This window comes from Aspergillus tubingensis (genome assembly GCF_013340325.1).
Source record: "Aspergillus tubingensis WU-2223L DNA, scaffold_9, whole genome shotgun sequence".
NCBI classification, from domain to species: Eukaryota; Fungi; Ascomycota; class Eurotiomycetes; order Eurotiales; family Aspergillaceae; genus Aspergillus; species Aspergillus tubingensis.
In genome coordinates this window covers 1,493,605-1,519,480 of record NW_023336283.1, presented here as the reverse complement: position 1 = coordinate 1,519,480, position 25,876 = coordinate 1,493,605, and the positions used below count along the sequence as shown (strand labels likewise).

General features: G+C 52.4%; 9 protein-coding genes across 9 annotated transcripts; 4 read left to right on the top strand and 5 right to left on the bottom strand.

The window, feature by feature from the left end:
* Positions 1–1,409: 1,409 nt before the first annotated feature.
* On the top strand, positions 1,410–3,569 carry AtWU_08572 (SH3 domain protein; the record flags this gene model as incomplete). Its single annotated transcript, XM_035503680.1, has 1 exon — positions 1,410–3,569. One exon carries the CDS (start codon positions 1,410–1,412, stop codon positions 3,567–3,569), a length of 2,160 nt encoding a protein of 719 aa, XP_035359573.1.
* Positions 3,570–4,423: 854 nt separating this feature from the next.
* Positions 4,424–6,885, bottom strand: AtWU_08571 (OPT family oligopeptide transporter; the record flags this gene model as incomplete). The annotated part of the gene is made up of 2 exons (XM_035503679.1): positions 4,424–5,989; positions 6,040–6,885. The coding sequence occupies 2 exons, from the start codon at positions 6,883–6,885 to the stop codon at positions 4,424–4,426; spliced, it is 2,412 nt and encodes an 803-aa protein (XP_035359572.1).
* A 422-nt stretch (positions 6,886–7,307) lies between these two features.
* Positions 7,308–8,405, bottom strand: AtWU_08570 (D-isomer specific 2-hydroxyacid dehydrogenase family protein; the record flags this gene model as incomplete). Its single annotated transcript, XM_035503678.1, has 2 exons — positions 7,308–7,819; positions 7,886–8,405. The coding sequence occupies 2 exons, from the start codon at positions 8,403–8,405 to the stop codon at positions 7,308–7,310; spliced, it is 1,032 nt and encodes a 343-aa protein (XP_035359571.1).
* Positions 8,406–8,753: 348 nt separating this feature from the next.
* Positions 8,754–11,018, bottom strand: AtWU_08569 (putative phenol 2-monooxygenase; the record flags this gene model as incomplete). The annotated part of the gene is made up of 6 exons (XM_035503677.1): positions 8,754–9,725; positions 9,788–10,017; positions 10,069–10,103; positions 10,156–10,613; positions 10,666–10,824; positions 10,917–11,018. 6 exons carry the CDS (start codon positions 11,016–11,018, stop codon positions 8,754–8,756), a joined length of 1,956 nt encoding a protein of 651 aa, XP_035359570.1.
* Positions 11,019–12,354: 1,336 nt separating this feature from the next.
* Positions 12,355–12,946, top strand: ccpA (the record flags this gene model as incomplete). The annotated part of the gene is made up of 2 exons (XM_035503676.1): positions 12,355–12,369; positions 12,419–12,946. 2 exons carry the CDS (start codon positions 12,355–12,357, stop codon positions 12,944–12,946), a joined length of 543 nt encoding a protein of 180 aa, XP_035359569.1.
* A 757-nt stretch (positions 12,947–13,703) lies between these two features.
* Positions 13,704–14,603, top strand: AtWU_08567 (uncharacterized protein; the record flags this gene model as incomplete). Its single annotated transcript, XM_035503675.1, has 1 exon — positions 13,704–14,603. One exon carries the CDS (start codon positions 13,704–13,706, stop codon positions 14,601–14,603), a length of 900 nt encoding a protein of 299 aa, XP_035359568.1.
* Positions 14,604–14,816: 213 nt separating this feature from the next.
* Positions 14,817–19,158, bottom strand: AtWU_08566 (WD repeat protein; the record flags this gene model as incomplete). Its single annotated transcript, XM_035503674.1, has 7 exons — positions 14,817–15,323; positions 15,373–15,623; positions 15,671–15,917; positions 15,966–16,409; positions 16,457–18,727; positions 18,797–18,985; positions 19,078–19,158. 7 exons carry the CDS (start codon positions 19,156–19,158, stop codon positions 14,817–14,819), a joined length of 3,990 nt encoding a protein of 1,329 aa, XP_035359567.1.
* Positions 19,159–20,030: 872 nt separating this feature from the next.
* On the top strand, positions 20,031–21,425 carry AtWU_08565 (phosphotransferase family protein; the record flags this gene model as incomplete). Its single annotated transcript, XM_035503673.1, has 2 exons — positions 20,031–20,388; positions 20,461–21,425. 2 exons carry the CDS (start codon positions 20,031–20,033, stop codon positions 21,423–21,425), a joined length of 1,323 nt encoding a protein of 440 aa, XP_035359566.1.
* Positions 21,426–21,630: 205 nt separating this feature from the next.
* On the bottom strand, positions 21,631–25,030 carry AtWU_08564 (Sfi1 family protein; the record flags this gene model as incomplete). The annotated part of the gene is made up of 2 exons (XM_035503672.1): positions 21,631–24,875; positions 24,967–25,030. 2 exons carry the CDS (start codon positions 25,028–25,030, stop codon positions 21,631–21,633), a joined length of 3,309 nt encoding a protein of 1,102 aa, XP_035359565.1.
* Positions 25,031–25,876: the final 846 nt, after the last annotated feature.

The following is a 25,876-nucleotide window of genomic DNA, read 5'->3' as shown; positions in this document are numbered from 1 at the left end:
CCATTGGATGATTGTCATTTGCCAGGAGAAGCCGTGGTCAGGGATGTGGGTAACGCTAGGAAGGACCGGAGTTCAAGAAGGGGCTTGGCTAATTAATGAGCGGTGGCTCAGGGACCACCCAATGAATGAGAAAGTGAAGATCTCGTTTAATGCAACGGCGCTGGATCAAAATCCATTCAGCTTTGAAAACTTTGCATTTCCGCTAACGAGGTTAGTTATGGAATGATATCGTTGGGTTGTTAGTAGTCTAGTTGCTCAGAAGGGAGGTACCCAATGAGTTCAGAGTGACCACACTCAAACCCATGTCAAGAGAAAGACTGAGCAGGTAGCATTACATCTCAGTGAGCGTGCACAAGGACATCTGGTGTATCCCCTGTGTGAACGCCTTCAACGATGTACTGGTTCGGGAGCCGGGGGGAGAAGAAATGATGATCGAGGGGTTCGGCCCACACTAGCATCCATTTGTAGCCAGTATTCGCATTGCCTGTGATGCAGTTGTGCAGGAGAGAGTTTGGGGGGGAAAGAAGCGGGAGGTTCGGCAACCTCGTGATTACCTCTTGTGACGGTCAGAAAACCAGGAACCGTATCAAAATAGGACGAATCAGCGGGATGAAGTGCCTGAGGATTGAGCGGGACAAACCCCGTGATCCCCGCCTCAGCATGTTAGCGCAGACCAGGGCATACAGGCTGATACGCAGTTCTGATTGGCGGAGAGCCCCTCTTTTATGCTTTGACCTCATTTCGTTTAACTGTGGTTCCCGTAAGATGGTAATTTACCCGTATTTGGGAGCGATGCTCTCTTTCCCAGTACTTACTCTTGTCTTTGGGTCCCCTTCACTCTCTTTTTAGTTGGTTCACCACCTTCACTTCTCGCAAGCCCACGCTTGGGCGTGCTCACCTTCCCATTCATCCTTTAACTCTCCCTCCTTTCGTGCCTCTCGTCCTTCCTTTTGACCTTCGCGGCCTGGAAGCTCGCTGTCCTTCGTTTCAACCGATCTAGATCGGATGTGGCCCAGCCCTTTTTGAACTATATCTGGGGATTCTCAGACTTCCATTCTTTTCCCTCCCACATTCTTTTTAAACGCGCTTGCGCCCCTTATACGCCACTACGCGACTAGCTTATCTTGTCGGTGGTGTCAGAGACAACAAAGTAAAGCGATCTGTGTCACATATCATATCAACTGGTATCCGTTTTTTGATGCCAGTGAAACTACTCACAGACACTCTTTATCATTGAGCCTGCCTTCACATATATCTGCCTATTTTCTGCATTTGCTGTGTAGATACGGTACAAGTACGCGGGGCACCAATACATTCCCGTCACATTTGACTCTACTCTAGCTTATCACTAGAGGCCCAGTTAATTGCAGAATAGTTACAAGGCGCACAAGCCCTAAACTACCTCAACCATGGTGCATGCGCATGCGCACCGTGACCGTGTGCCCCATTTGAAGGGCCGAAGCCCGGATAATGATGCGGTGACAGTGGTCTATGTGACTATGAGTGCAGATTTTGATGGACCTGTTGGAGGCTATGTCACGGGAAGCAAGACTTCCTCAGAAAGCAGCAAGAACACAGCTGTTGGTATCGGCGCTCCTGTTAAAGCATCGAAATCGTCCTCGACCGCAAAAGGGACCGAGACGGCCGAGACGACTGAGGCAGCAGCAACACAGACAAAGGCTGAGACTCATGCTACCGCCACGAAGACTGCTGAGACCGCTGAGACCGGAATCACAACGGCACCCCAGCCAACAACCACCGAGGCGACCAAAGAGACGCAAAGCACGAGCCAAGATGAGACTACATCGGCAAATAGGACTACCTTTCAGACCAGTACTTCGTCTGCTACGTCTTCGGACTCATCTTCCGTATCCTCCCAAGGCAAGGCGGGACTGGAAAGTTCCGATGTCACTGGGTCCTCTGCGTCAGCATCCGCAACTGCAATTTCGGGATCAGGAGGGCTCTCTGGAGGTGCGAAAGCCGGCATTGCTATCGGTGTGATATTGGCGGTTGGCGTGGTTGCAGGTCTCGTCCTTCTCTGGGTCCGAAAGAAGAAACAGGAACAGAAAATCCAAAAGGAAGTAGCCGAAGATGAGAAGTTCTGGGGTTCAGATCCTGTCGCGCCACCACCACCTCCTCCGAAGCCCGAGCCGAAGAGTTCCCTGGATCCACCTCAACTCCAAGTCCGTCCAGTCACACAGTTTGCGCCATTCGCATCAGAATTCAGTGCTGGTGCTGGCTCTGCGGGCCCCTCTACGGTTGCTGCCGACGCTGCCGTCGCCTCCGGAGCAGTCGTTGCTTCAGGTGCAGCTGGCACACGCAACCTGACTGGAAATACCTCGCCGGTTCACACACCACAATCAAGTACCGCCAGTGCAAACCCCTTCAATGATCCAATCAATCCATTCAGTCACCCTTCCGAGGTCTCTCCACCTTCTACGTCCCACGGCTCCGTTACACAGCTTGGCTCCGTCCCAGAAGAATCTGCGGCTGCTGATCCCGCTGCAGAAGCAGCCACGGCAACCGGAATCGCTGTGACTGGTGTTGTAGCTGGTGCTGCTGTGGCCGCGGTTGCAGCCTCCAGCGCGTCAGATAAGGAGTTGCCCATTCGTCCTGAAAGTTCTATATCCAGCGTCTCATCTGAATCCAATTCCACCAATACTGGCCCAGATGGTCCTTCTAATGCCAATGCGGCCCCGGCTTCAGCTGCTCCTGCGGTCTCTCCTGTTCATTTATCTGAAGCGGCTGGACCAGTTCCAGTTCCAGTTCCAGTTCCAGTTCCCGCTCCCGCTCCTGCTCCTGCTCCTGCCCCATCCAATGTGCATCGCGTGCACTTGGATTTCGCCCCTTCAATGGCCGATGAACTGGAGCTACATGCTGGGGATCTCGTCAGACTCCTGCACGAGTACGACGATGGATGGGCTCTTTGTATTCGTATGGACCGCTCTCAACAAGGTGTTGTCCCTCGCTCATGTCTTTCCTCGCGTCCTTTGATGCCCCGGATGGGCCCGCCCCCGGGTGCTGCCCCTGGACCCCGAGGCCCTAATAGCCCCACGCCGGCTGGAAACATGATGCCGATGCCACGCTTTTATCCTCAAGAAGGTCGTCCAATGTCACCGGCTCGCCCAATGTCACCGGCCCGCCCCATGTCACCGGCTCGTCCAATGTCGCCGGCCCGCCCAATGCCTCCCGCTCACCCTGGTTACGCCGGTCCTCCGCAGCCGCAGCCGTATACTCAGCGTCCTATGTCTCCGGCGCAGTTCCCACAACCTCCAAGATCTTTCTCTCCCGGTCCCGGTCCGATGGTTCCTAGGTCTCTGAGCCCTGGGCCCTACGGACCCCCGGGAATGCAAGGTCCCCGGATGCCAGTCAACCAACGGATGCGTAGCAACAGCACAGGAGATGTGGCTGGACCGAACGCTCGAATGACAGGACTATCCGGACCGAGTCCTCTCGGAACTCCGCTCGGTCCAACTTCCATGCATCTAGCATCCCTGCATCCATCAGTCAACGCTGCACCAGCTTCGGCCACCATTGAGACAGTCGCCCCTGAACATAACCATGAGTGACGGGTCGTCTCCATGCCGAGCACTTGATACCATCATATGCCACGAGTGTCAACTGAACGCCGCTGGGCGGACGAACCTGCCACGATAAACACTGTATGCGTCTGCGACGAACGCTTCCTTACTGGATTGCGTTCCAAGTTTCATGAACATCCAACGCTTCCGGTCACGCGTTCCCTCATTGTTCTTTTCTTTTCTCATGCTGGTTTCATAATCGAAGCATACGAAACTATGTGTCTGGATACTTCTTTTTCTTCTTCTATCTTTACTTCTACTTCATGTGAATGACTCTTATACCACTTGTTACCCTTTTTCATTGGCCTTGATACCTCCTGCTTTCCTTTCTTTTTACTATGCACAAACGAAATTTAAATTAACTGTCTCTAAACCTGATCTACCTTTTGACTTTCTTCTGCCGGACACTTATGGGCAAATGACAGATGAAGAAAGACGTGAGGTCGACAGGACACTGAGCTATTTACTGTTTTGGGCGCTTCAATGTCTTGGAATTAATGATGTGCTCAAGATGGAGAATTTATTGCTACATAGTATTTAGATTACCAATCAAGAATAAATACAGTATTTAAATCACGGAATACGCTCCTTTCGTAGTTTATGGATCAGACAACTGGCAATGACGACCAGGTAGTAATGGCAACGTAGCTCGCTTGATATTAACACTCCCTTTCCGTCCCGTTCAGAGTCATCAACATCAGTCCGTTTTGTTAGTCTATATATGCATATGCTGGCTCCATCATCCGCCATATCCCCGCTAAAACTAGATACAAACCAGACCAGAAACGAACAATGACTACTCTTTCTATACGCCCACCAAGTCCTGCTCTGTCTTTTCGCTATCAAAGATGCGGAACCCCGCCACTTGCCAGAAGCAAGTTCACAATACTAATAATACCCTCGCCAAGGATCAATCCCGAAGCAAGGACCACAACAGATGAAGAGGCGGAATCCGCCTCTTTAGCAGCTGCCTGCTGCTGGTTATGAAGCCCGGTTGAAGATCCCGCACGCCCTTCGGCCGTCCATGAGTCGGATAAGTTTGTTTGGGTGTCGTCGGTGCTCGGGTCCGGCCCGCCGGCGGCGACTTTGTTCGAATGTCGCCGGGCCCACCACCAGGCAATTAACCCGCCGATGGCACGGGCTAAAGTGAAGGACGGAACGTTGAAAATTCCCACCGCTACGGCAATGCCGCCGGGAATGAAATCCTTCCAGGGGGCGGAGACATCTCTGCGACCGCCGTTGGCGATCGGCGATGAGGCGACAATGCGGAGGATGGTGATGGCTACGAAGATGATTCCGGCGACAAGAGATGCTTGCCATGCCATCGGTGGAAGGCCTTGGCCGGTGACTAGGCGGGCCGTGAAGATCCAGACGTATGCGGTGGGAGTTTGGAACATCGGACCGGGGACTTCGTATACGTTCACGTACATTTTGTAGACGGCGGTGGAGAGCACGGCGCCGACGAGACTGCCGATCATTTGGCCGTAGAATTGGGCCTTGGGGCTGGCACCAAGGAGATGTCCGGTTTTGAGATCCTGCATCATGTCTCCGGCTTGAAGGGCACCGGACTCGGATACGGCACCGGCGAGGAGGTTGGTGACTAAGGCGGTACGGCGGGAAAAGTGAGAGGCGGGTGTAGCCAGGGAGAAGAGCAACTGGGTTAGTTTGCTGATTCCGGAGACGGGGTTCAAGTCTGTTTCCCCTAGGGCGCGGACGCCCATGATGGAAAGGAGGACTGCCAGCAGGGTGGCAAGGCTGGAAAGCAGTGGAGACATTATGTCGCCAAATACGAAGTGCATGCAGACGACGTTGAGAATCAAAGTTAGAGGGAGGAGTATGATGACTGTTCGGTTGGATATAAGCTGGGATGGAGGCGCATCTTCATCCGCATCATCAACGGCGCTGTGTCTCCCGATGGAAGGGACAGTATGGCTCGGCACAGAAGACACCTCAGTGATGGGACTCAGAGCGGAATAAGATATGTACGAGTGATGATTGGAGGTTGTCGAGCCTCCAGATAGAACCCTCCGTCCAGAGCGGCTGTGGAGGAGCTTGTCTTTCATATTCGAAGCACGGGGTATTAGAGGCCTCACAACCAGCCAGCCAAGACTGACAAGAGAGTCGGCAAGCATAATGGCCAGTGAGATCCAGACGATCCAAGCCTTACTTCCATCTTCCCAACTGTCCACAGGCCCCGGGGCCCATCCGCGAGCCTTTGCAAGTGGCGAAAGAACACCCCAACCCAAGAATGCACCGAAGAGCATATGCATACAGGTCGAGGGGCCCATGATAATGCCCTGGCCAACATATGCGGGCGACGGATTCAGGGTCCAGAGCCAATTCTTAGCCAGATAAAGTCCCAGAATAGGAATATCGCGGACTTGGGGGACGAAATAGGAGAAAAGGGTCTGGCCTATTGTCAGTTGTAGATCCAATGTTCCCAGGCAATGAGCCTTACATAAATCCCGGAAACCGCGAAGGCGCCCACCAGGAGACGCATCTTGGACCTCCAGTCCTCTTGGACATTGCTATCATCACTAGAGCTGGCGTTGCCCAGCAGAACGCCGGTTTCCTCGGGTTCATGCGCCAAAGTCGATGCGTAGGATCTCTCCTCACGCCGTATGACACCCTCAACATCAGTCACCCGCTTCTTCGACTTCTCGTCGCCCTGGCCACTTCCGTGCAGCACCCTCAGCATCAAGGCTGAGGCTGTCCCACTCGGGAACTTCAACTTTTCCCGAACGATCACCTCCTTCCTCAGTGGGACGGCGAAAACGACGCCGAATAGGCAGACCCCCAAGCTCCAGAGGACGAGCTTCCAAAAGTTCAGCTTCAGAGGTCCGCCTTCGCCGGTACCACCATCTCCTGACGGGCCATCTTCGCCATCTTTGATCAGAAATTCCAATGCCGGGATGACCCCGACGAACCCACAGCCCAGCGGCATGGTCCCCACCGCCCCTGCTACTGTTTGTATGAGGACGTTCTCGATGGGTGTGAATGGATACGACAGGTATTTGGAGAAGACCTTGAAGACGGAGAAGCCAATTAGGGCAGATGGCATGGCCATGGTGCTGATCCATCCTGTCTGCAGTCCAAAGTATGTGTTGGAGAAGGTAATGAGAGCGCCGATAAGAAGGCCGACGAGCAGGGATCGCGTGGTGAAGCTTTGCGGGGAGGTTGCGGAGGAGCGAGAATCATCGGCGAAGGCTGCCCGGTCACCAAAGTCGACGGAGGACGTTAGCGGGGAGCCATCTCGGACTGCCCCATCCTCTTGACGGTCGCTGTTGGAGGCATTGCCTGCCATGGTGATGGATTGGTAGTTCATCGGATGCCGTCGCGGTTCAGGTTAGTCGAGCCAGCACGAGAGGAGGGCTCTCCTGTCACTGAAGAAGGAAAAGTCGGATCAACGAGCCATCACGCAAGGGACGGAGCGGAAAGCGGGGAGATAAGAGTAAGCCGCGAGGATGGCTGGGGAATCGATTGATGGAGCGATCGATAGCGCGATGGAAAAGCATCGCAGCTCATCCGATGATTAGTTGAGGATTCGCCATCATTTGCAGGCTCGATAACAGGCTGACTCAGCCAGCGATAAGAAGCAACCAAACAAAGAGAAAGAGAGCATCATCATCATCCACTCCTTTCGAGCTATGCTTGATGTCTTTCAATATAATAAATGGAAATGGTCTTTCATGGTATCTAATTATTTAACAAACAAAATATTCTAGATTAGGTCACTACGTTCATGAATTCCCCCACCATCCACTTCTCCACCGTCTCCTTCAATTTCTGCTCATAGTTGATCAACGTCTTCTGTGTGGCCCATGCAATATGAGGTGTCAGAACCAGGTTCAGATCCTCAGTGCCTTCAGCCAGCAGAGCACTGTTCTCCAGCCCAGCAGGTTCCTTCTCAAACACATCAGTTGCAGCACCGGTGATGCGGTTCTCCTGCAATGCTCGGACAAGTGCCACTTCATCCATCACTCCTCCCCTCGAGACATTGACCAAAACCGCATGGGGCGACATGGCTTCAAATTCAGCCGTCGATAGCAGATTCCGCGTCGAAGGAGCAAGGGGAACTGCAATGAAAATCACTGTGCTCTGCCTAATCACCTCGTCGAAGGAAACCCTCTCCACATTGTCGTCTGCGTGATTCGGTGTGCTCGCATCACCAAGTGCTTTGCGCCCTGCGATAATAACCTTCATACCCAGCCCACGGGCTAATTGGGCGATCCGCTTTCCTGAATTTGAGTCAGCCAATGTAAATCCAAGCGAAGTGCAACCCATGGATCGCCCGAAGCACGTACCGACAGCGCCATTTCCGATAATTCCGGCCACCTCCTCCTGGCAGGTCAGGGGTTGCGTTCCATCGTGATTCACACAATCGAAGACGAGGGTCTTTTTCCGGGTCCATTCGCCCGCGCGGGTCAATGTGTGCGCGCGCATAACTTTGCGGCGGACAGAAAAGTAAAGTCCAATTGCATGCTCGGAGACAGCCTCGGTGTTTGCTGCAGGACAGTTGCTCACAGTAATGCCCCTCTTTCTGCATGCTTCGAGATCCACGCAGTCGCTGCCTGCAGCAACTATCACGATCAATTTCAGAAACGGGGTCGCCTCGGGAGCTAGCGCCTCTGCATCAATTCGCAGCGCCGATAGAACTAAGATAGAGGCATCGTGTATCCGTTCGTGGAGTTCGGAGAGCGATGTCTGTCCGTAGATTGTTGTGGTGTGAGTATAAGGGGCGGGTAATTCGAACTTGGGGATTCTGATGAAATCGCCCTGCAGGGCCACGATGTGGTGGTCCGTAGGAGACGAGGGAGGTGCCATGATGATTTGCAGATTTCGCCGGGGACTGAAAATAAAAGAGGGTAGGCCAGTCAAGTTATATGTCGGTCCCGCCGTTGAGTACAAACTGCGCGCCTTGCCATTGACAGCGACCCACTGCAACTCCAAGCGATAAGAGCAGCTCAGAAACATGCGCTCGGATCTCAGCCGACATCCCCCACATTGATCACTTTCCATTACTTTGACAAGTGATAAGGCACGAGGCAAGTTATCTACCTAATATCTAGATCACCCTATATACTTAACTATGTAACTGCAGGACTTCGGCTAACTTCTACTAGTAAAATAAGTAGACAATCTATCTGGATTACTCCACATTAATTCTGAAGGCTACAGCACCGCTTCCGGCCGAGGCTCGCGAAGGAACCCTTCAAAGTATTTGGTCACGCCGGCCACGTCGTCGAGCTCTCCAATCCATCCAATGTACTGATCGGGCCGTAAAGCCACCATGGCACCCCTTGATCTGTCCACTCCCCAGATCTCATATGCGTTGCCTTTGCACTGTTCATCCCAGAAGCACTCACTGTCACTCCAGACCTTGGTATAGTCCCAGCCAGTGGTCTCATCGAACTGGTGCAGAACTGGGGGGAAGTCGCTCAGTTCAACATCATCCAGCGGAGCACTGTGGATTGCCTTGACCTCGATGACAGAGTCGAGCTTTTGCTTGGGGGGCGTGAAGCGTTTCTGAAGCGCCGACAAATCCTCATTGAGAGCCAATATACGACTCTTCTGGTCTTCCAGCCGGCAGTCTCCGACCAGAAGCAGAACCCGAAAACGGCCATCGCTGTTTAGGAGCCTTGAAGTCCACCATGGCTGACCATCTGCTTGCTTGCAAATAAGTGCCTGGGGAAATCTTTCTCCTGCTGTCAGGTGCTTGGCCACTGGTGTACTGTCCTTGTCTACTATGAGGCTCGCCTTGTAGAACGATACATGGCCCTCGGCGAACATCTCATTTTCGCGAAAAACATCTTGCATGGCCTGGATGTCTTCTGGGTTAGCTTCCGGAAGACCCTCGAGTTCAAGCTGATCCTGCTTTTTCTTCTGCTTCAGGAAGAACGCAGCCCATTTCTGGTCGAATTCAAGGAGCATCTTGGCGAGCTGATGACGCTCTGACTTGTAGGTACCGAGGATTGAAGGAGGCGCCATCTCCTTCACAACCAACGCCAATTTCCAACCGAGATTGAAACCGTCTTGAATGCTCATGTTCATTCCCAGCCCAATTTTAGGGCTGTGGGTATGGACGGCATCCCCAACGAGATACATGCGTCCTTTGTTGACGGCGGGCGCGAGTCTCCGACCGACCTATAATTTGTTAACCAGCCATCACCAAGGATTCGATCTGGAAAGCGAATGATGGAGTGTACCTGATAGGCGGCCCACCAGTGACAGATCTTGAAGTCGAAGGAGAAGGGTGACATGATGCTCTTCACCCTTTCACGGAGCATGTCCAGAGTCACCGCCGACCGATCGAAAGAAGGCGTTATCTCGTCTTCCTCTTGCAAAGGGACATAGAAGCGCACCACATTGTTTTCTCTCGTGATTACAAGCAGATGCCCGTGCGGACTGTCAATGGAAGACGGCCAGCGGATGTCCGCTGTGGTTCGACGTTAGAGGTCTTTCATTCCATACCAGGTGTTGAACTTACGGAAATCCGTGATTGGAACCACATCCATAACTCCCCTAAGACATGCATATCAGCTACAGTCGATTAAGAAATGGTGTAGTAGGTTACCATATATGATCTGTGTGGGATCCCTCGAAGGGGATATTCAACTGTTTCCTCGTCCAGCTGTGCGCCCCATCACAGCCAATGAGATACTTGGCCCGAACTGTCTCGATTGTCCCAACATCGTGCTTGCGTTTTGGGGCCAGGTCCTCCAGGTCATCCCGGGCTGGGCGGTAGGGTGTAGTACCCGGGTTAGGAATTGGGGTTGCTTCTTCCTCACTTAGAGTCCTCAGCTTGATCGTGATGGGGTATGCCTGGGGATCATTCTCAAGGCTCTCATCATAGGTCAGTGACTCTCCCATGACGCCTCTTTCAACGTCGATACTGGACGAATCGCGGATAACATCAAGGAAAAACCGTTCGATGCGGCCTTGGGACAATAAGGCCATGCGATGCGGTGAGGATTTCCAGATTGTGCTTCGCAGTTGTCCAGCGCGCTTCAAACCCCCTTTTCCGTCCGGTCTCTAGTATCCATGATTAGTGACCACTCCCACCCACGTTGACTGTGCCTCTTACCCAATACTTCAGACCTGCTGCGTGGTATCCTTCTTGCAGGATCCTTTGGGCAATCCCCATACTGTCAAGTAGTTCGAGCGTTCGGCCCCTCAGGCCATCTGCGTGGCCTCGGAATATTTTCGTGCTACGCTTGTCGATGATGCGAGCGTTAATGCCATACTGCGCCATCCAGTAAGCAACAGCTAGACCCGATGGACCCGCACCAATGATGAGGCTGTGTCTGGGTCAGCAGTAGCGGCCGAGGAACGGACGGGAAGACTTGCACGTCGGTTGTAGATTCCGCTGAGACGGTCATGATGGGTGACGATAGAAGCGAAACGAGGATAGTCGGAATGATTTGAGTGTGTCGACATTTTCAAGTTGGAGATGACAGCTATCTGCCCTTTATACTACAGTGAGACTGCAGCATGCAGCATCCCGGTCGGACTATCACTCCTACATGCTAGTCGACACGGCCAATGGGGCCTTTGACTCTGCCGTCTTACCTCCACCACGCAGCTCGGAACGTTTATGTGTGAGCTCCAATAGGCAGCACGATTCAGCTAGCTCGGACCATTGCGATTAAGCCTCACAACGGGGTGAATCTCGCTGACAGAGGCGATAACTCGACGCATCACACATACAAGCCCTTGGTGTCATGGATCCGGAGATGCTGCCTGAGAAGGGTATTGCTGTCAAAAGCCAAGTCTGTTAAGCAGCGACGAAGAAGAGCTACACCCTTGGCAATCTGCTGGAGAGCCTCGAGGCCTTGGTCTCAATTCTGACGGATTCTCGGAAGAGCCGGGACTGTCACTCCAGTCACAGCTGTGTATGGGCTACTAGGAATTTTGATCAGCGATCAGACCGAGTCGACCAGGTCATAGCTTACTACAGCTTGCTTTCCTTCCGACCACCGAGAAACTAGCGTCTGTGGCGTTGGTGCAACTACACAGTAGGCGATGTCCGGTCCTACAGTCGCGTCGCAACCCCGCGCTGTGTCAGGCCGCCAGCCATGCGCCGCCGATACTACCATCCCTACTTCGCGTTTACCTGCATCAAATTATGTGATGTCTCCTGTATCAGTGTGGCTTTTACGGCATTAAGGTGACGGGTTGCAGCTAGGGAGGGTTGAAGACTCCTGGTCGCGATGACGAGTATTTGACTTAGGGCAAAGTATGATTATGTCTATCTTGAGCCCTTCTGAGCATCTCTTCCTCCTAGTATCTCCGGATCTGAGGTAAGCTGATTCTGACGTGGCCAAGACACCGACAGGGTTGACAGATATGGGGATGGTAGGAGAATCGGCATCCACCCCTGCGTGCCGTACAGTCCTTGCCATCCCTTCCCAGACCTCCTGGGCAGCGCAAGCTACGATCCAGGCTATGTAGGCATTTTATGTTCCACAGAAAACCAAGGCTAGAGGGCCATGTATGGAAGCTTTCTCCGCACCGTTTAGTCCGCCGGGGCCCCAGGCAGACTGAACCTACCCTTTGTGTTGTGGACGATCCATTCCGACGCGCCCACGAACTCCCATTGCATTCCACAACAATGAACATCAAGGAAAATCAGAAAAGTAACAGTCCTAGGAGTCGTGGATCCTTTCTTTGCCCGTGATATAAATCATGGCTTGATCCTCTGGGAGCAATTGTTCTTATTCTGCATCCCGTCATCCGCAACCTCTTGCATCCACCATATCGCTTGATCTTCGCCATGCATTTCTCCAGCGTAAGTTATCATTCATCCGTATGCCCAAAACATCTGTTGATTAGCTCAGCTCCTCGTCGCCTCGGCCCTCTGCCTGACCCCAGCCGTGTACGGCTACGGCGTGGCACAAGTCACAGTGAAGTCCCACGAAGATTGCGACCCTGGCGCTCCCCCCAATGACAAGCTTATTGGAGATGCCGAAACCACGTACGCCACCGAAGATACTTGCGAAAAGGCCAAGATCTCGCACAGCTTGTCGATCGACGCCTACTCGGTGAGCCTCCAAGATGTCACCAAGGATACCTCTGAGCGTTGCCATGGTCTGGGTGTCTATGCCAATGACCAGTGCATTGGCGTGCCCAACGCAGTGGTTCCTTTCTACCCGGGACAGGAGGATGCCGAGAGCGGGTGCATCCCAGATGACCCGTTCGACAAATACGTCTACGTCCGGCTGCTGTGTGATGGGGGTGACGGTAACAAGGATGACCTGAAGAAGGTGGAATCGCACAACCCTGCCGAAGACCTCGCCAACGACCCCAACGATACCCAGGACAATGGCGGCGGCAACATCCTCGGCGGACTTGGCCTCGGTCTGTAGACGGGTCAAAGTGTGAGCGCTAGCCATGGGCTGGACATGTACGGGTTGAAGTGGAGGTTGCCATGACTTACTGGGTTATAACCAATGTAGTCTAGAAAATAATAATGTTAATCTACCAGATTAAACTCTGCAGCTTTGTATACAGTAGAGGCTGAATCCATCAACAGTTCCACCTAGAGCATAATCCCCACCACTGACTACGGAGCCGCCCTCCTATGCAACTCAATTCTAAGCGAAGCATGTAACCATAGTAGCACAACAACAAACAATAACCCCCTATCTACTCTGTACCAATGAGCTAGACTACATCCAGCGCAGATCCGTAGATCACCCCCAAGACTCCAATCACACACAGGTAAACCCTCTCAGGAATGCGGATACAGTATCCAGCCATCCACAACTGGCAATTGACATATCCACATCCACGCCCAGGAATGCTGAATGCTAGCCACTCCCGACGCCAATAACTCCTTCCTATTTACATGCATACTCATTCTTAGCAACTATATTCTTCGCGTAGACATGTGTAGACGTGTAAATCAGCGGCTGGTAGAAGTTGCCAGAGGGGAAGGATAGTAGTATATAAGGATGTAGATGGCTCTAAATAACTGACGAGTACTACTACTACTATCATCATCGTTCAGCTTCATTTTAATCCAGTCCAATTGAACTCATCCTCGAATCCAAACATCTACTTCATCTCTACTCACTCCTACTAAAAGAACCCTAACATCGAACAAGGAACCCAACCCCAACAATGCGCCACCACCTCACCACTATCACCCTCCTATCCCTAACCCTATCAACAACAGCAACCGCCGCCTCCACCATCGCCAACATCCACCCTGTCTTCCACAATACATGCCCTCCCTCCCCACCACCAGCAGTACACTTATCCCCCCGCGCCCACCAACACATCCCCCTCCAACTCCACGAAGGAACATGCCACCCGATCCCCATAACATCCACGCATGTATCCTTCGACACGCAGATCGAGCAATTCGTATCTCCTGCTCCTAATGGCGATGACAACAATAACAAGGATCTCAACGGAGAAGAAGAAAAAGAAGGAGGGGGAATACCCCAACATTGCAACGTGACCATGCACGAACAGCCCGGGTGCGTGGATCAGCCGTTCCTGGCGCAAAGTGTCCATGCGGGGGAGTTTGGTCGGTGGGTGGGGAGTGCCTGTGCTGGACATCATTATCCTCGTCCGAAGTATCCGATTGTGAGGGGGAGGGATTCTCGGAGTGAAGGGGACGGGGCTGGGAATGGGAAGGGGAATGGGAATGTGTGGGTGTTGTTGGAGTGTGCGGATGCTTCTGCTTCTCCTTCTGGGAATGGGGATGTTCATGGTGTCAATCAGGTTCAAGGTGGGGATGGTGATGCTGCGCAGCAGCAGGATAATAAGGAAGAGGATAAAGTGGGAGGTGTTATGCATGGGGGTATGGTTAGCGCTACGTCTGCAGCGGGTGCGAATGGGACTGCAGGTGCAGGGAATAGCACCACGTCTGGTTCTGCTTCGTTGCATGCTGCGATGAGTAACAGCACGGGAGTCAACAGCACGTCTAGTTCTTTGGTGCATGCTCCGCTGAACCAGACGGGGTCGTGGAGGCTGATGCCGCGGAGGAAGAGGGGGAGGTTCTCGATTGTCTGATTGAGTTTGTTTCGGATGCGATCATGTCTTATGATAAAATGTCTCTCATGCTTGGGTGATTGTTATTAGCAATTACAGAATGAATTGAACGATATACATGCTAAAACCTTGACGAGATGCCAGGAAATATCAAGTAGCAGTCAATGTATGCACACCGAACACTTGGTACGCAATAATGATACAATAAATCGTTCAAAGCTAGCTACAGCCAGACTAGAAACCAAAGCTGTCAAGCAACGAGTTGGCGTCTGGCTCTTGGAATGTCGTTGGAGGTGGCTTCGGTTTCGGTTTCGGTGCTGCCGCAGCTTGGATACTCTGTTGCAAGCTCTCGCGGATCGGCAGGTCCGCAACGACCAGACTGCTACGTCGGCGCAGCATCTTGCGATAATCTACCCCATCATGCAAATCGAGTGGCCCCTCCTTGGCTGGTTGTGGTGAAGGGGGTCCTCCCAGGAACTCCCAGTGGCGTACCAGATCTAGGGCCAGGAGATCGCATCCCATGCGGTCGTACAGACGAGCATTGCGGATGACGAAACTCCACTCGGACTGCGCGGATACTTTAGATGCTCCTTTCAGCGTCTGTAGTGTCTTCTCACGGAGTTGCTTGTACAGGACAACCAATGCAGGGTCGTTGGAAAGATACGACTTGGCTTGCAAGGGTATCATCCCTGGGCTGCCTGGAGACGCTGGCGTCTCGGGGATAAGTGACTCAACCGGGGACTAGGAATAACATTAGTATTTTTCATTTTACAGTCACGGATATACTCACAATCAGCGATCGGACTGCCATTCCACGGCGGCCCAACATCCAGAAAGCCCACGATGCCATCCACCGGTTTCCATCAGTGGCAGCCTCAGGGAGCACTCTTTCTTCCAGGATCTCCTTCAACACTGGACCGTCATCTCCCTCATAGGCACGCGTGATGGCAATAGCAAGCTGGGGATCGCCAACCTGGTTCAGGCACACAAAAGCAGCGTCGCGCAAATGGTCCGCAAGAAGGAAGAAGGCGGCAGCATATTCTATACCGCGTTAGTTGAAGTTCCAGGTTCAGTTCTATAATACGCACCAAATCTTCGCTTTCCAAGCAGAGCATATGCATTCTTCAATGCCGACGTTTTCCACCGCTCTTCCTGGAAGTTATTGGCAAGCAGTCGTTGTGTTGCACCTTGTTCACGATGCCAATGCGCCATCCGCCAGAGACCCTGAAGGACGTTTTTCTTCCTCAGGGCGATATAGTACAACGAACAGTCGATGGGGTTCTTCTCTTCCGATTTAGTATACTCGTTCCGAGCAACGACTTCCAGTTGCGCCCGCTGACACTGTTAGCACAATCCGATCACTACCCAGAGATGAATTCTTACCACAGCAGTAGGATTCGACAACCACATGAACATCCCACTTTCCCTGGCCGCTTTCCATGTCATCTTGCCACCAAATTGTCTTGATGCAAGGTCGACTAAGATGTCCTGGCTGCCGCTATGGAACGCCCAGACAATTTCTCGCCAGGATACCGTGTCTTTGTTTGCCACTCCTTGGGACCTGCGTAGCATATGCTGACGGAAGAAGAGGAGATATCGCGCAGCATTGTCATCCATTGAGCGGCGATGCTTCTCCACAGTTGCAACACACTCAATTGTGTCCACCAAGCGGAATTGCTCTTGGCTGGAAAGCTGGGGCAGGGTAAACCGCGCCAGGTTCTCATTGAGTAACAGGGCTGTATCCTCATCCACTACGGTCGACTCTTCATCCATGTTGAGATCGGCATATGAGGAATCTATTCCTTTAGAGGTGGCTCGTTGGGGGGTCTAATAGGTTAGCTGCGTAATTGCGTGGCTATCATATAGGTCCTTACATCATGTTCAAGGTAAAAGCTTTCCAGGGGCATGTCCAGAAAGCCATCAATGTCATCACCTTCCGTGTAGAACTTGAGTATGCGATGAAGATTTAGCAAGACCGCATGTACCAGGTTGCTTTTGCCGCTCAGAATGCACTGCGCCAGGAACTGGGGGTGGAAAACGGGCAGCGGTCCATTCAGCCGGCTCACAACCTCGAAGAGATCGACGGTAGAAGAGCCGCGAGCTGGTATACGCAACTGAGATATCAGATGATCGGAACTTTCGATTTCGTTCCCATACACGAAGAGCTGATTTCCGGCTCCTATGGCGAGACAGCCATTGCTAAGCCAGCATGAATCTCCGATAGGATGAGGAGTAAGGTCGCGGATCCAGATTTCGCGGATCTGTGTCCACGACGGGCGCGAGTCAAGGTAGTCATATCGCAGCTGGGATAACAGAATGACTTTGTGGGGAAACCCAACCGCTAGGATAGACTGCATGTCTGGTGTTGACGTCCAATCCAAATCACGGATGATGTCGCCTTGTGAGAAATGTTCTTCATACTCTAGCTGCGCATCGTTCATATCCCATATCGTCAAATGCGTGCGGTCTTCATCCACAAGCGCTGCTTTCTTGATGGAGCTCCCGCTCGCGAGCGACGGGTTCTTGATGCCTGTCTCTACGGTCGAAGTCAAGAGCCATTCGACGCGGCTCTTCTCTTTGTCAATCTTAGCCGTCCAGGTGCGGACAATGCCAGTCTTGGTATATGAAAGTGCAATATCTGGCGAAAAGAGGTCAAAGAAGCCTGGCATCTCGGCTTTGCGGCCGGCTGGGTCGACAGGCAAGATATAAGCCATGTCCTCATCCAACCCCAGATGGAATGTACAGAACTTCCGCAGCTGACATTGAGTCCCATCCGCTGTTCCGTTGGTCTGCTTAGAGGTCGGCAGTTGAAACTCCCAAGCAATTCCGTCCATGCTCGCGCCAATAGTTGCTACGTAGACAACCCCATTCTGCTCTGCTGTAGGGATAGGCAAGACACACAGTGGCTTACTTGATAATTCAAACGTTGTGGCCGCCAGCTTCTTGGCATGAAATGGACGGATATCCCAGAAGGAGATTCCGTTGTGATGGAGGTTGACCAGAAAGTCGCCGTCTTCTAGCACGCAACTGCGATGTATATGTTCGTCAGAGAACAGCTCGCTCTGTCGAAGAAGCGCCGTACCACTCTCTCGCTGCTTTTGCCTCCAAATCAACGCCTTGTTATCATCCGTACGCGAGGCAAGCGTGTGGCCAATGGCATTACGAACGATCTTCTTTATGGGGCCATTGTGGCCGGTCCATGACGCCTTCATAGACACCCGGTTTTTGCGCGGAGCAGGATCAAAAAGCACATCTACTGGGGAATCGAACCACTCGATCCGGCCGTCAAAGTGATGCACTAGAATGCTGATGGAGTCGCCTGGTTCTGCACCCTGGAATGCATGCAGCTGGGCATAGTCTTCTTCCGGAGAGACACCGGGCATGAACGCGAAGTCCAGGCCTTCCACGTGTAGAATATTGAACATGTGCATTTCGGGTTTGACCTTGGACCCAACATCTTCCAGGGCCCAGGCTGACATATGCCCTTGACCATCAATCACGACACAGACTTCGGGGCTCTTATTCGCGACTTCGATGATATGTTCCAGAGTGTGATTATCCTTGTTCCCCGTACTTCTCTGCACAGCTCGCTCAGTAGCCATGCAAAAGTCCCGACTGTCCACAATGAAGCCATATCGTCGGGTCGGATCGCTCTTGTCGGTCGCATGTCTTGGCTGAACAGAAGCGGCCATATCAATTTGCGCCCATAGTTGCAAGGCGGTCGGCGCATGGTGATCCACGGTCGCCCACACTCGAATCTTATTGTCGGCGCATACGGTATAGAAGACATTGTCCATAGACTGCTCTCGATGGTACGGTCTTCGCCAATGTATCCCGGTAATGACTGTAGGGTGGGGAAGATATGACACCTCGAAGCGAATGTCCGTCCCGAATGCGAGTCGGCGCCATACTTTGGCCATGCGGTCGTAATGTCCAGTGGTGACAAGGAGAGTTGCATCGGGGGAGAAGCGCGCGAATTTAACGGGAGAAGCCAGCTTCTGCTTCCAAACTTGGCGCGGGGTATCGTTCAAGAACCAGAGAGTGAGGTGAGAATTGCCGAGAAGCAGCTCCTCGGAGGAGCCCCAGGACAGGGTACGAATAGTCTCATTGTCGTCTTCGCTGCGAAAGGTTTGAACTAGAGACCACTACCCCATAGATCCATCAGCATGTACTTCCCGTATAGCTTGTATTCTTCCATCTCATTGACCACGGACCTTCAAGGTTTCATGCTGGATGCCATACGGTTGGTAGATAAACACATCGGGTCCACCGCATACGGCGATCTTTCCGGAGAGCTCATCTATGGTGACAGCCTCCAGGGCGTCGGTATCGTCGACATAGATGGTTTGTAGGAGCTTGTGCGGACCGCCGAGGATAACTAGTGCATGGCCGGATATGTATGCCTGCGGAGAGAGTGCGCAGAAAGCGCCGAATCAGCGACATCCACGCTTATAGAACACCGGGGAAGCTGAAGAGGTTCATGCAGAGAGCTTACCACAACACGAAGTCCATCCCACAGCGCGGTGCTGTAAGCCTGGAGCTTCGTTGGGGGCCTCCCCGGCAGTACCGCTCGCATGGAGGCGGGTGGTTGTGGAGAGGTAGAATGCGTTGGATGCGCGGGGATGCGCTCACAATGGCGCTACACCATTGCCAGTGCGCAGTTATAGGAGCAAAAACTTAGTTGACAGCTGCGCAATGTGACGGGGTTTGCGAGAAAGACGCAAGTATAGAGCTGTATGCGGGTGGAGGGGACAGCTCACCTCGAAGATGCAAGAAGAGCATCCCCGATCGTCGGCCCCGTGATCCACACCGCCCAGACTCATTCATTCATCGTCATCAACCCCAACTGCTTGTTCGGATAGCCTCGGTCCTTATTTACTTTGAGTGATGTTTGGCTTTATGAAGGCATACAATTATATGGTGCTTTGCCACATTGTAGCTCCTGAGAAATATTCCCATCTAGTCCAATCAGCTCTTTCAGGGACATGTTATCCCCGGGGATCATACCTATTTAGATTAACCTCACTAATTAGGCTTGCGGGGATCCAGACTGCTGCAAAGTAAGCAGGGATGTTTGTGACCAACTAGTAATCAAATGTGATTGTGATTAGTTGTTGATAAAGCTACAGCTGCAAAGGACTCCCACTTATCAGTTGCTGGGCTGTGTTCTGATAATAGTAGAGCGGGGTGAGGATATATTATCACCTAAGGGACTGAATATACTACTTCACTATAGTACTTTATATTCCGTACATGGACGTGGAGATTCGCCTCTTGCTGGATATAATTCCAGTCATACTCCCAGCTTTACAACTTCGCATTTTTTGCTTTTAAAATTGCTTGTAGCCGCCACTCACATATGAAAAAGCGGTCTATCTACTACTCTGCAACTGCTTCTCATCTCATTCCCCCTACAACCCTAACCCCAACCCCAACCACCAACCAAACATGGACTTCGATCCTATCGCAGAAAGAAAACAAGAACAAAAAGCCACAGCCTGGCTCCATCTCTGGTCCAGCCGGCAGCCAGAGCTCCTATCAATGCACCTTGCCCACAAGCACCGACCAGCCAGCGGCAAACCCATCTCCGCATGCCTCTGGAAAAGCGGAGCATTCAACATCTGCTATCGAGTAAGATACAACAACAGCAACGAAGAACCAGATATCATCATCCGCTTCGCCGCTCTAGGAAGAGCCATCCTTCGCCGAGAAAAAGTCCAAGATGAAGTTGCCACAATGAACTACCTCCGCAAGACCACCTCGATCCCCATCCCCGAAGTATACGCCTCGGGGATCTGCTGGGCAGGTCCCTAGATTATCATGTCATTCATCGAAGGTGTACCACTATCTCAGCTGCTCAAGGACCATTCTTCTGCAGGACGACCAGTCCTAAACCCCCAAATAAGCAATCACAGCTTGAAGCACGCATACCGCGAAATGGCCATCCTAGTCCTCGAGCTTTCCAGAGTAGAATTCGACTCCATCGGCGCACTCGAAGAGACACAGCATGATTGCTTCAACATCACCAAACGACCTCTCACCTTCAACATGAACGAACTAATGGCCTCTGCAAACCTACCACTAGAAGTCTTCCCACCTCCCTCTGATATCTTCACTTCATCCACAGATTACCTCTACTCCCTAGCTACACAGCATCTCCTCCACCTTCGTCTACAACTACAAAAACCCCCCATCACCAACGAAGAAGACTTCCAGCGAAAACTGCTCGCTCGCTACCTATTCCTAAACCTAACCAAGAACCTCCACCTCACTAACCCCCATGGCCCCTTCCGTCTCTACTACGACGACTTCCGTCCCTCAAACGTACTCATAGATCTCAATACCTCTCGCGTCTCAGCCGTGATTGACTGGGAATTCACCTACGCTGCCCCAGCAGAGTTCACATACGTAGCGCCCTGGTGGCTTTTACTCCAGAGTCCGGAGGACTGGGAGGGGGATCTGCATCAATTCCTCGATCGGTATATTCCCCGGTTCAATGTGTTTTTGGAAGTATTGCGTGAGTGTGAAGACGAGTCGATTGGGCAGGGGCTTCTTTCTGAGTCCCGACGGTTGTCACCGAGGATGGGCGAGTCCTTGGACAATGGGCTATTTTGGGTGTGTCTTGCCGCGAGGTATAGTTCTATGTTTGATGAGATTTATTGGGAGTTTGTTGATCGGCGGTTTTATGGAGATTTGGGGTCTTTGCAGGATCGTGTACGGCTGTTGAGTGAGGAGCAGCGGCGGGAGATGGATGAGCTGGTGAGAGGTAAGTTGGGTCGGTGTGATAGGGGTGAAGATGAGTTTGAAGATCATTATCCGATTGATGTGTTACTTGAACTATGATTTCAGGTGTTTCACCAACATGAGGTGTATATTGTTCAATTATCCAAGCTGACAATAGCTAATCCGCACAATACCTGCCATGCAAAAAGGGTATCTATCATAACCTTCGCCCCAAAAAGCTGCACCATCCAAAACCCCAAAATAGACAAAGGGAACCAGAACAAAATGTACATAAAGTCCTATACAAGTATAACCCGGAAGGGTTTCACGTCCGTCGACCCGATGATCTTCTGCCATCAGAAGGAGACCCCGGTTCTTCATCCACGAACCGGACGCTAGTGCCCAGTGCGCTCGCTCGTCCAGTACGGCGTCTAGTCGAGTCGGTTCGAGGCAGAACAGTACCGACGCGCAAAAGTCGACTGGCAAATGGAGTGTAAGAGGGCGTCGCAGGAGTAGTGGAAACCTGCGCCATGGCCCGCGCTCTGGCGGCTCGTTTGGACGGCGAGGTGAGGAAGTTTGGTGTCGCCAACGGCGTAGTCGAGGCCAATTGAATTTGGCTGTTCGCGGCCACAGCTAGGTCGTTGGTCTTAAAGGGAGTAGTGGTTTGATACCAAGGATCGAAAATGCGTCGGTTCGGCTCGGCTTCGAAGGTCGCTCCATCATAGTTTCTCGTCGGACTTATCAGAGGCCCTGGTAAATCCCTCGACTCGGACTTCACGCGTGCTTTCTCCAGCCAGCTACGGAACATGCTTCGACAGTGCTTCCTTAGGTTTCGTTCCTTCATCGCCTCGGCGGTCTCGGAGAAGCTCTTGACCTGGAAGACACGGAAGCTGAGCTTCCGCAATTGGATATTGGCCTGGCCGAGGACATGCTCCCGATTCATGTTATTTGCTTGTTGCTCCTGGCGCTGATACACAAGCAAGGCCTCGACCCAGCGCGTCAATTGTTCGCCAACAATTTGGCGCGCATAATGATCATCGGCCGCATCGCAGTCCTGGAGGCGATTGAAGGTTTTCTCTTGCCATCGAGGTACAAGCTCGGACGCCATTGCCAAGCAGTGTTGCCGTGAGAATTGCAGGGCTTGCTGCTCCAGACCTGCCATATGTAAGGATCTGGAGTGCCAATGGGATAGAGCTTTCGATGCCAGATTGATCTTGATCTTCCTTCGAGTCTGGATATACGCTTGTTGGCGGCGCTTCTTGGCAGATTCAACTGTCGCGACACGCCATTTCTTAGTGAACTTGGTAGCCAGGAAGTAGTATCTGGCGGTATTAGCCCATCCCTCTATCTTGACCACATGCTGATACTTCGAACGCCAGGCCACAAGCGATTCCTGCGCTAAGCGTGGAGCGTAGAACTCAGAGGCAACTATCTCCCTCTCGCGTTGCAATGACAGCTGATACCGCCAGCGTTCCAGCTTGGATCGGAGCAAGTCTTCGTTTCGTTGCTCCTCAAATACCTCCGCACGGTCAAGCAATTCGGCATAAGTCCTCCGAACGTTAGTCACAAAGACCGAGAAGACTTCCCGCTTGATGCGCTGTTCCCTAATGCGCTGCATGAGACGATATCTCTCTGCTAAAATCCATTTGTACATCGCTTCGAGCTTGATACGCTCCTCAATTCGGGCATAGAGAGCCTGACAGCGAAGCTGATCATTCCACGTTGTCCACGCATTGCGTATAATCCGTTGCCGATCCATCTCCCGTGCCTGCTTCAGCATTTGAGCGCGATGCACCCACTGTGAGTACGCCGCTTGAAGGATATGTGTGTCCACCATTTTTGTAACATGGTTAGCAACCGGGGCTAAATGAGCTTGAGCCCTCCATTCTATCAGCTTCTCCTCCAGAATCTTGCGGCGCTCCGTCAGTGCTACTTGTTGCTCCCTCGCAATGACACCTTGAGTCCTTTCATGCCATAGTTGCATTACCGATCCCACAGCATGTTGCTTATTGCGGGCATCAATCTCATGAATGCACTCCCTGTTGGTTCGAAACTTGCGCAACCAGTACAACAGAGAGCGTCTCTTGAGGCAATAGTCGTACCACTGAGGGGCACGCTGTTCGCAGAAGCTCCAGAACCACTGCCAATAGAATGTGTGTTTCGACTTCTCCCTACTGATAACGAGCGCCTTCTCTTCCGCCTGTTTGACCTCTCTGGTCCTTTTTAGCCAGGCGGCAAAAGGTTTTCGCAGAGCGAAGCGCTGGGCTTTCATCTCATTGACTGCGGTGATCTCACGCCATGCATGGAAGTACTTGACGCTAAGGATATGTCGCCGAGCTGCAGATGTCCGAGCAAGTTCCTCTGCAGTCAGTTGCGCCCAGTGAGAGAACGCCTTGGTGAGGAGAAAGAGATCCCGAGCCCGTCCCGCGCGCTCTTCCAGATGTTTGAAGAATCTCTCCGTTCGCTCTTCCTGCCGTCTGTCGCGGATGATGGTATGCCACGTTTGAAACGCCTGTCGAAGCAAGGTGTTTCGGTCTCGATTTACGGCGACCATCTCCATATTATGGTGGCTCTGTCTGGCCTGTATCGCCCTCTTAACCCACTGCGTGAGAAGTCGACGGTTGATGGCCCGTTGGCGGTACATATTGAAAGTCGATGCATCCCGCAGCAGATCCGAAAGCGATGGCCTATATAGCATTTCCGGTGGCATCTCTGGCCGTTCGAGGGGACTAATGCTATCGTCACTGGAGGACACTGAAGATGATTGCTCTCCCTCTTCATCGGAGCCATTTGAGGATGTTTTCGAGCGCCGGGCTCGTGAGGCTTCCGCTATTCTCTCTGAGCGATCGCGGTCGACGGCAGACCGGGCATATAGTCCATTGGGAAGAGGCTTCTCGTCAGCCGGCGGCGGCTGAGCAGACGACGATTGCGCAGCCAGAAAGTCCATCCGACTCATGAGCCGGCGACCCACTTCGATAAATTGAGCCATCAATTGAGTTCTGTCGGGGGACTCCGCTTCTGGAGAGACCCGCGCATGCTTCGGGGACGGCGACGGCTTCGTGAACGGATACTCAGGCTTCCCAACTTGTATTCGCGACATGGACGACCGTGAGCTTGGGCGGTTGATGAAGCTTCTCTGAGTGGGATCGTCGCCAACATCGTACATGGAATTGAAGGACGCCCGCCTTCGCAGAGGTGTCTGTAGTTGTTTTTGTGGCTGTGGCTGCGTTGAGTCCTCCCGGGTGTCGCGTATCCTTCGCCTAGGCCTGCTTTCGATGGAGGGTACACTGTCCGGGTACGTCTCATCGTAGGTATCATCCTCGCCGCCGAATTCAATGACAATGCCCATTCGTTCGAGTAGGTTTTCGAATTTGTCGAAGAGCGACTCTCCTACGACATGTTTGCTTCCCATTTTGAGCAAGAAGCGCATACAGGCATAGCCTGGATCCGCGTCGACGCCATGTTCGGCAATAACCTCGTCGTAGGCCTTGAATAGCACACGGTACGGGAGTCGTTCGACTTCTGGATCCCTCTCCGCACGGGTAATGACTTGGTAGAGGAGGCCGACATCTGTGTTGAACAATAAGCAATCAGCATTTCGCAAAAGTAAACAGGACTATGAAGAAGTGTGGAGGGGGGCTAGTAATGCGACAGAGTATACCTTCATCGGTGAGCGCCGGGTCTTCATGGGACAAAGGTCTTCGCTGAAGGGGAACGGGAGGCATCGAACTGTCCGCGAACTAAGGCGCGTTTTTCGCATATGGCTCATGGAGACGGAACAGGGAATCATTAAGCATCGCGGAACAGGCACGAACACACACACACGGTCGGGGGTGGTGTTGCTAGGTGGGTTGTCAGAGGCCCACAGTGCTCCAGGCCGCAAAGTCAAGCTAAAGTCAAGTTAGACCGCAAGAGAGATCCCCAAATGGACCGGTGGGACCCAATGGCACGGCCGGGCGACAAGGCATTGACTTTTTATCAGTCAAAAAGCCAAGTTGTTTTTGCTTTGCTTTTGCTTTTCGTGTCGCGCCGGCGATGGGAATGTGCTGGGTCATGTGATGAGATTATGTAACGGGAGCTGGTCCAACAGTCACGCTTTGGATAGAAGAACAATCAATCACCTGTAGATAGTACATAAGTCTTTAACTCTCTGTGTGGCAAAGACACTGAGCAAGATGCCGTCCACAAAGACAAGACCCATTGAGAAGTTTGCAAAGGCTGCCTCGAAGTGCTCGGTCGAGGTATGATATGATATGAATCACCGAATCTGCTCGATCCAGCTGACAGACGGGCTTTGGGCTTTCAGGCCGCTGCGTATGGCAAATGCGTCGTTGCGGACTACAATGCCGTGCAAAAGGACATGTGCGCCAAGGAGTTCATGAAGCTCAAGGACTGCTTTCTGGTAGGAAGAAAACCCGCATCTCCGGGATGACTTCACCTGTAACATGGCTAATTCACGCTTGACAGGCGGCCTCGAAGAAAGTTTAATGGTGGACGATGGGTTGCAGGAGAACTACATGGTTTAGGCGCATTGGGCTGTTTGGCTTCTACTAGCATGTATGGCGGTGTCT